Raw genomic sequence first — 9424 nt, 5'->3', positions numbered from 1 at the left:
ATGGTGTGTATATTGGACTTTATTTGTATTGCTATGACGTTTTACACATTTTCCTACTAATAAATACTATTTTTTATCATGTAGAAAAACAGACTGAAATTGGACTCTTAAAGATATCTCAGCAATTAAATGTGTGAGCATCTTTTTACAGGTTCATTCCACACAACACCATCTAATAATCAGAAGGTTGGTGTTTTCATCCGTAGCTGCTCCAGTCTGCATGCCAAATTTCCTTGGGCAAGATACTAAATGTCACTTTGATGGGTGGATCCACTGGAGTGTGAACATTAGAAAGCATTAAAAGTAAAGGACTTGTATAAATGAGGAATGCTGTGTGAAGATTTGGGTGCTAAGGCTGAGTAGAAAAGCGCTATACAAGAACCAGTCCTTTCACCATAGTAAGTTTGAGGGAAATGCCAGTCACAATACAAGGAAAAAAAAACCAAACAATAGATTGGGAATCGCTTTATTTGTTAAAAAGTTTGCACTGTAACAATTACCTCAGCGTTTCAAGCAGACATTTAATTCTGAGAAGTTTAGTGCATTAGAAGCACACAGATTTACAAACAGTTAAAGAGTGAACTCAAATTACACTCTGATTAACCTCCAGTGTTAGCTCATAAAAACAAATCTCTACAAAATATGTTTCAGAGAAATTACTGCAGATTTACAGATCAACTAATGAACTGAATCATTTGTATTTGCAAAGAGTACTACCATAGAGAAGAAAGCAAATGTGAAAATTGTGTTCTTATTTTCACCTCTCCCAGTAAAAGAAAAACCAAGTGCAACTCAAACGATGCCAATTTTGAAAAGCAGACAGTGAAGCAATTGTGTGCCACTATACATGTAATTACTCCCCCCTGCCCAATAATCCAATACTTTGTTGGAGGGGGAAAAGAAGAAAACACTAGTCCCTTTCCACCATAACATCATTTAAAATATCAAAGTTAATTTAAACACAAAAATGAACAGTGGGATGCAGCACTAGAGTATTTCTGTTTAATTCCCTACAGGTCAGTTTGTATGGGTCGTCCTCTATACCCACACATGGCGTTGGCAATGAGCCACGGCCTGAAAGACAAAAACAAGTGGTTGTAGAGACGTATTAGAGTAAGGTTGAGCTTAAACAGTTTACAATCAGTTCCAGTGGCATTTTGACACCAAATGGTTAATAAGATACCCAAAAATATGTTCAATCAAATTTCAAACTACTCACATTGCACTGTTGTGCGGTCTCCATGTTCTTGCACCAGAATGAAGGTCCCCAGCTGCACCGCTCTGTCCCCAGCAGTCTGTGTGCAGCACCAGGGCAAGCTCCCAATTTCTAGAACACACGCAAAAAAAAACCTCAGACGTTAAAAACTAAGCTGCAGGTATGCAGTTTAAGCCATAACAATCTCATTTACTGCTAATGACCAAAAATGTATACATTTCAGCATTCGATGTAAGCTGTATGGTTTTTGGAGTTAAAAACATTCCTATTTCAGCATTTAATCATTTAAAGTCCAGTGAAACATACTACCAGTTAACTTTATTATCATTTTGAAATAAGTAATCCTTTTACCATGCACACAAAGTCTGGGTCAAGCATCTCGAGCAGCAGCTGGACAAGAATTGGCTCATACTGTTGGACCAACTGGTCACACTGTTGACAAACCACAGTTAAAATGTAAGGGTGTCACATGAGGACAGGTAAAAGAGTTCCACAAGATTAATTAGCACATCTACTCACCTCAGTCTTGTAAGAGTCAGGCAGAAAGTTGCATACTTTTCTCACAGCTTCCTCAATCTCAGCCTCTGTTGCATTCTTCTCCAGGATGCCGTCGATGTAACTGACTACAGCTTTACACACCTCACAGTAGCCTCCGACCTTAAAGCGGGGCTTGTCAAGTGCAACTGTGAAACAGTTTTAGGAGTGATTATCCATCCATGTATTTAAATGCTTAAATGTTTAGCCCTGCAACAGCCTGGCAATCTGTCCAGCGATGCCTCTTGCCTTAGGGTAGCTAGGATAGGCTCCAGCTAGCTAAAGCACAATGTACATCTGCATAGAGCGTGCTCTGAAGACTAAGAACTTACCAACATATGCACGTCCTTGACCATTGCAAAGTCCCAGCACTGTGCAGACAGTTTTGGGATCAGCCTCCTGCACAAGCAGATCAATGATAGCCTGACCATATGTCTCAATCAGATCCTTGCACTGGGAACTCAAAGAGGAGGGCAGGATTGAGCACACTTGCTCCACAGCGTGAATAATCTCCTCCTGCACAGGACAGACAGGTTAGTCGGTCAGCAGAGCAAACCACACCAGTATTATGTTGGCAGCAGTTTGTAGCTTATTTTTATGATCATACTGGACATATTAAGTGTTACACAGCCCACCTCTGTAGAATGTTGCTGCACCATGCTCTCCAACTGTTTCATCACATACTCGCAGATGGTACAGGTTGGGGAATCACGGACACGGACCATGGGCTGGACACAGGGTATGGCTCATTAGCATGTGCAATATACTGCTATACGACCAGTCTTTAATTATCTTTTTTTTTTTAAATAAAATAAATATCAAATACAAAAATCACAATTAACCACTGTACACTATCCAACATACTATACCTTGCCAGACGTTTCTGCAGCAGAGTCTACCTTAGTGGCAGGGAAAAGCTTGGCGGCAGGGAAAACCTTGGCGGCGGGCACAGTCTTAGCGGCCTGAAGTGTCATCATGGGAATGGATTTCTTCGTTCCAGCACAAAAGCCAGCAAAGGCACAGATTTCTCTGGGTTGCTGAGGAAGGAAGCAACACAATTACTCAGGATTAAAAGCCAAAGTTTTTGTTTTGGTAAGTAATTTAAAGTAAAATTTCATGCTTATAGCATAAAAATTCCACATTGCCACCCATGCAATATGCAGGAGTTTTTATGCACATACACCTACTACATCTTTGTTTTACCAGCACACACACTGCAACACACACACACTCATGGTGGCACAAACTGTCATTTCAGGTGCAGCATGAAGAACCAGGAAAGACCGGTGCACCTCATAGCTGACTTGATTCTTTAAACTAACATAACCTAGGCACATATCACAAGAACCAAGTAAAGTGCATGCTCTGACTGTGGCCCTACTCCATAGTGTTCAAACAGGCACCAAAGTGTCAGGTCATTAACCAAACAAGCCCAGTGTTCAAAAAAAGTATAATTAGACCATCATTCGCACGCGTCTCAAGAGCTAAGGGTTAAAAGGCTACAGGCTGAACACAGAATGACCTACCTGTTCCTGGGGAGCAGCATACAAAACCCAGAGTAGGAGAAAACAGAGCAAAAAGACATGAATGGAGAGGAGAAAAGTAACAAAGGAACACAGGCGAAAACAAACAAAGTAAGAAGATAAAATTTGAAAGGAGAACAAGCAAACATGACCAAGTTTAAGTCAGCAGGCCAGGTGGTGCTGTTCTACAAAAATGTCTTGCTGCATTTGCTTCTAAGCTTAAGTACTACAATGAAATAACTATTAAAGCCACATTGTAGCTTCAAAAAGTCAAACAGAAGGTTAAAGCACATCATCAAAAGGAACCAGAAGACTCACCATAGACATGAGCTGCTGAACAACCAGGGTTCCATACTGGCTAACATATTGCTTACACTGCAAAGACAGAAGTATAGGTATTAGAAAAGCTTTGTTTTTCTCCCTCCTGGGTGTGGTGAAGAAACCCACACATGGGATATTTACCTGGTCAGCCAAGCCTGGCCCCAGCATATCACACTGCTTCTCAATATTCTCAATGAGAGAGTCGATAAATGAAGAATTGGCTTTGGCCTCTGCCTGAGCATCAGTCAGCAGTTTGATGCAGTCCTCGCACACCGTATCACTTCCCTACAAAGAAGACAGGCAAGTTTCAGTGCCAAATAAAGAGTACACTTAACAGCAGGTAAATGGCCTGCATTTGTATAGCGCTTTTCTAGTCCATAGGACCCCAAAGCGCTTTACACTACATTCAGTCATTCACCCATTCACACACACATTCACACACTGGCGATGGCAAGCTACATTGTAGCCACAGCTGCCCTGGGGCGCACTGACAGAGGCGAGGCTGCCGGACACAGGCGCCACCAGGCCCTCTGACCACCACCAGTAGGCAAACATGGGGTTAGTATCTTGCCCAAGGATATTTGACATGCAGCCAGGATGCAGCCTGGGATCGAACCACCGACCTTATGATTAGTGGCTGACCTGCTCTGCCACCTGAGCTACAGCCACCCTGTTGTTGAGGACATTTCAAGCTTACCTGCTTTGGAGACTCTTGTTTGGAAGCCTCCTCTTTGTGGTTCTCCAGAGGATAAAGGAGCCCGGGCACATTGAAGAGGAAGGGAGACACTTGCTGGGAAAGGTCAACTTGAGGTATTTCATTGGACAAGAGCTGCTGCTGGGCCTGAACCTTAGCCAGGGCTGCCTGCTGTGACTGACAGAGTCCCATGGCTGCGCACACCACGCCAGGATCATCCTAATAAACACAACTTCATATTACTTTCAATACCTTCCCCATTTTAAACTCCCTTTGACCAAAACACTTTGCTTCCACACACATTAGCCTAAAGAGAAGTGAAATCCTTTAATTCGACTGTGCTTAAAAAATAAAAAAAATAAAAAAAGCCTGCATTTCCTGTGCGAACAAACTGGTTTAGTAAATACTAAATGGATTCTCCTTTCTCTCCCCCCCCAAGAATGCTGTAGCAGGTGTGCGTTAAGACAACTATACTAAATGCTCCTAGTCATGGGTTTAGTATTGCACAATGACTACTCTGTTCCCATTTTGAGTTAAAACTCATTTCCCCATCAATAGCCCTTTTTAAGCTGGGTGCACTCTGGTCACACAACCACTTGTGTTTCCCTTTAGAAAGAAAGAACTAACAGATGGGGTATTTACTTACAGTCCTAATAAGAGCAGAATGATAAATGCACAGACAAAGCAAACGATGTTTAAAAGAATCTATGGGTTATATTTGAAAGCATTCAATATGGTTCAAAATGTAAACCTTATGACAGTATAACTCTAAGGCAAACTCAATAATGAATGTTTTTTTTGTCCAAATGCTAAAAGCCCGGATGGCCGCCTATATTTAAAGTGAAAGCTTGCACAAACAGATTCAAGAAGCTCACCAGTTCTCCCTCGATGATTCCCATGAGAATGGGGAAGTAGTCATCCACCCTCTCTTTGCACTCTTTACTCAAATCTTGATCAGGGATGAGTTGGCAGGCCTTCTCCAGGTACCCTAGGACCTCAGCCTGCAGTCACAGAAATATGCAAATACCAATGTTTAAATCTTAGTGTGGTTGCAGGAAACTCTTATTTAAAAAAAACAAACAAAAAAAAACAAAAACAAAAAAACCCAAGTTGTGGATCTTTTGGCCTTACCTCAGTGGCATTCTCCTTCAGTACTTGCCCAACCACAGTCAGAACCTCTTTACACAGCTCACATGGCACAGATTTCTGAAACCAGAGTATTGAGTGTGTAAATAAAAAGCTGCTAAAAATGTTTTAAGTAAACCAAAGATCCCAATACAAAAAAAATAAATTCATGTTTGCCTAACTACACATTTCAATGTAGGAGAAAGCAGAACAGAACAGTTTGCCATTTGGGGAATTAAAAAATATATATACACACAGGTCACTCACCATCTGGGGCTTGTTCCACACATTCTGCTGGCAGTGAGTCACAGCTCCACACAGAGATGCAGTTTTCACATTGTTACACCAGTAGGGGGGGCCACGAGCACACTGCTCAGTGCCCAGCAGAGGAGTTGCCACCGCTGTGAAGAGGACAACGAGTCATGCTTTGACAGACAATTTATACTTTTGTGTTAAATCATCACCTCAAACCAAGGAATACTGATGATAGTAGCAACATGAGTGCTCACGAATGTAAGCAAATTCCTGGACGGAGATAACTTTAGCTATCAGAATGGACATGAGGGAATGTACAAAGAAGTGGAAGAACTTGAGGGACAAATATATTTGCCTCTGTGGTGAAAGGATAAAAATAGGACTACAATAAAGAGTGGGGACTCTGGGGCAAAAAAAAAAAAAGAAAAAAAAATATATTATAATATAAATATATATTTGGTGTCAGCCATGACACCAAATATAAGACTAGGACAACCTCTGACAGGCAACAGTGTCAGACACCACTTACATAGGTTACATCTTTACAGAGATTCACTGCAGAAATCTAAAGCAGCAGTTACAGAGAGATCAAAAAGCAATCTCATAACAAAATCATATTCCTCGGCAAGTTCACCACTGCTGTATATGACAGCAATGGAAACCGATACATTTGTTTTTCAGGGTTGTCATTTTCTTCTTTTATGTTATACTTCAACTATGTTTAAAGTTTTAAAATAGGCTAAACTAGCTCGATTAGACCAAAAATACAAAGTATGACTTTATCAAGCAGGACTTCATACCACAGAAAGGAAATTCAAGGCCAACTTCCTCAACTGAAAGTATGATTTCAATAAGACACTGCCCTGCAGGTTGAATTTTAAACAACTCTGTAAAGATGACTGACAAAAGGTCAGCTGTTAACCATGTCGGCTGAGTTCTAAGAGGTTTTTCAGAAAGTAGTGAGGGGTTTTTTTGTTGTCATTTTTTGTCGTGTGTTTCTATGTTTTGTCTGTGTTTCAGCACCCTTGTCTCTCCATACTAATAAAGCTCACTTAAAACCAAGATAATTTACAAATCACTGAGGATTGTGGGTTGCTAAGGTTTATGACCATTAATGGGGGGGGGGGCTAAAACCCTATTAGCATGTCTATCTCTGGCATGACCACATCAGGGGAATTTAATTGCTCACTCGTGCATCACAATTGCAGAAGTAGGAATCGGGGGAGGTGGGTGAGGGGTTGTGTGTATAGCTCAATGCAAAAAAGAAGCCTTTACTGTTCTTCATGTTTGCTGAAGTGAAAAAGTGATGCAGGAAGGCATGTTTTGCATGCAGTGTTTCCTGTTTTGCCCATTAATGGTTTTGAAATGAAGATCCAAACTATCTGCATGTCACAAAACCTACATTTGAAAAATTGTGACAAACTAAAAGTAAGCTTACACTCACTGATTATTGGATTTCAAGGCCAGTGAGCAGACTTGAGTGATAACGGCCAAGAATGAGCAACGAAGGACAGGCTGAACCAGCAAACCTTCAATCACCAGCTACAGTGTATGCAGGGTCACATGCTTTTTATACAAAATGACAAGCTGTTCTGACACAGACAACAATAGAAACTGCCTGTTCTGCATTTTATGGCAAGAAAAAGTTTTACAGTAAGTCAACAAATTCTGTGTGACCTAAAAGCCTACATTTGGGTTTCTATAAAGTCAAGAAAAGAAAGAAAGAAAACAACAGAAAAACACTTGAGGTGAGTAATCACGATCACATGACCCAGTAAAGCACAACAGGCTTTAAGCAGGATTCAGATTGGATTTTGCAATATCAGCATGTAACCTGTGGTATAAACCTGTTTAATGAGACAGGCTACACTGTTTTTGTGATCCAAACCACCAACTATCAGCAGAAAGTACACGACACATGTTAAACAATATGACTAAGCCCAAAACATGCGGGAGTAGGAATGCCAATGCAGGAATGTGGATGTAAAACACTGAAGTTAGGTTTCACCCAGAAATTCAGGTGAAACTAAGCAGTAACTAAAGCAAAGAAGTCTGTGTGTGAATAAAACAGCCCTGCCAATGGTCAGTAAGGAAACCAGGCTTCTGTCATGATAGTCCATAGTCCAAATGGCACATTTGGTTTCATTGCAGAAATAAACGGTTGGTATTGGTGACACAGTTTTATCACAATATAAGGATAAACCCATGAACACGACTCAAAGTGAAGCACAAGTATAGGTCCCGTTCCAAAATCCCCTAAAAGAAACAAAGACTGAAAAGAAAGTTTCAAATTCAACATTTCGGTGTGGGTGAAACGAAAGTGTTGCTTTAGTAGATCAAACGTAAACTTCCCCTTCAACATTACCAGTAGTCAACAAAGCACCAGATGCTGTACATAGCCTGGGCTAAACAGGGGTCTACAACAGTTAACTGACTGATCGGTTTTCTATTGTAGTGTTCTACCATATTTATACACGTAAACGCTATTTTTAGGTAACTGATGTAGCAACGTTAGTTAGCTGAAAAAGCTAGTTAGCATTAGCTGAAAAGCTTGAGTTAGCACAGCTAAGGCCAACGGTAAAACAATAAACTTCAAAGTCACGCGGTTAAAGATTCACTTGACATCGCTTTAAATATGTCTATAAAACTTGTAGAATATTATTTATATATTATATACTGAAAACAAAATCCCAGGTTACTTTATTAACAAATAAATAAAAAATAATTCCCGGTATACGCTTCCGCCTATTGATGTTAAAACGCACATAGTTACACAACCAAAATCTGTCGAAATCAGGTCACCTATAGTGTTTAAAAAAAACGCGCGCACACACACACATTATTTGTCTACTTCTGTTAATACTACCTGAGGACACCAAAAGAAGAGTTAGGAGCAGCATGACTGCGCTGTTTTCCGAGCCCTGTGTTTGTGTTGGTTATCGGGGAGGATTGACTGGAGAAGGGCGAGCACTGCAATGCAGAGCGCGAGGGTGTTGATGCCTTTATGGTTCACGGTCAGCTGATCGAAACATGTGACTCTCAGCCTACCGTCATAGTACCTCGAAACGCCGATTGGGGGGTTGTTTTGTTTTGTTGTTGTTTTTAATTCAAACACACTTGTGAGCAACCAGAACTTTTGACTAAACAGATTTTTAAGTAGTTGTAATATTTGTACAGATATCTAGGGGAAATGCATAGTTTCTACAGTGAGGGCTCCGTGGTGGGCCAAGAAAGTAGTCAACAATTTTTAGTTAATAAAGAATTTGAAGTTGAAAGTTAATCAAATAAATACATTTAGTTTTGATTGTTGAAATGTGGACAGAATATCGAGTAATCAAAATGTATGCATTTAAATTCTACATATAAATTCCCCTCTTACCCCTATGGGCGGGCCTATCGTTCAAGCTTTGGTCCTCTAGCAAAGGTCTGGGAGCTTGAGGGTCTTGCGCTCTTCTGGACGGAGATCTTGGATGTTGTTCCTGGAATCTGCTGGAGCCACTCGCCTAGCTTGCGTGTCACTGCACCGAGCACTCCGATGCTGTCATTAGGTAAAACTACATCTATCACTGTAGCCATCTTCTTCTGCTTGTCTAACACTACAATGTCTGGTTGGTTAGCCATCACCAGTTTGTATCTGGAAGTCCCACAGCATCTTGGCTTGGTCATTCTCAACCACCCTAGTGGGTGTGTCCCATCTTGACCTCAGCACTTCCACGCCATACTCGCCACAGATGTTCCTGTATACAATGGTTATGG

General features: G+C 40.9%; 1 protein-coding gene across 1 annotated transcript; it reads right to left on the bottom strand.

Moving 5' to 3' along the window:
* Positions 1-450: 450 nt before the first annotated feature.
* Positions 451-8672, bottom strand: psap (prosaposin). The gene is made up of 14 exons (XM_085478050.1): positions 8535-8672; positions 5681-5814; positions 5420-5494; positions 5164-5289; positions 4292-4507; positions 3736-3879; positions 3592-3648; positions 2620-2787; positions 2386-2478; positions 2083-2266; positions 1736-1899; positions 1568-1648; positions 1220-1327; positions 451-1074 (listed from the first exon to the last, which is right to left on the bottom strand). Exons 1-14 carry the CDS (start codon positions 8566-8568, stop codon positions 1039-1041), a joined length of 1620 nt encoding a protein of 539 aa, XP_085334176.1. The 5' UTR covers positions 8569-8672; the 3' UTR covers positions 451-1038.
* Positions 8673-9424: the final 752 nt, after the last annotated feature.

Source organism: Copadichromis virginalis, linkage group LG13, assembly GCF_057382275.1.
Source record: "Copadichromis virginalis isolate Kocher_CV1m ecotype Utaka linkage group LG13, C_Virginalis_male_GT1.1, whole genome shotgun sequence".
In the NCBI taxonomy this organism is placed as follows: domain Eukaryota; kingdom Metazoa; phylum Chordata; class Actinopteri; order Cichliformes; family Cichlidae; genus Copadichromis; species Copadichromis virginalis.
Note: the sequence above shows the minus strand (reverse complement) of the source record. Positions and strands in the feature narration are given on the sequence as shown.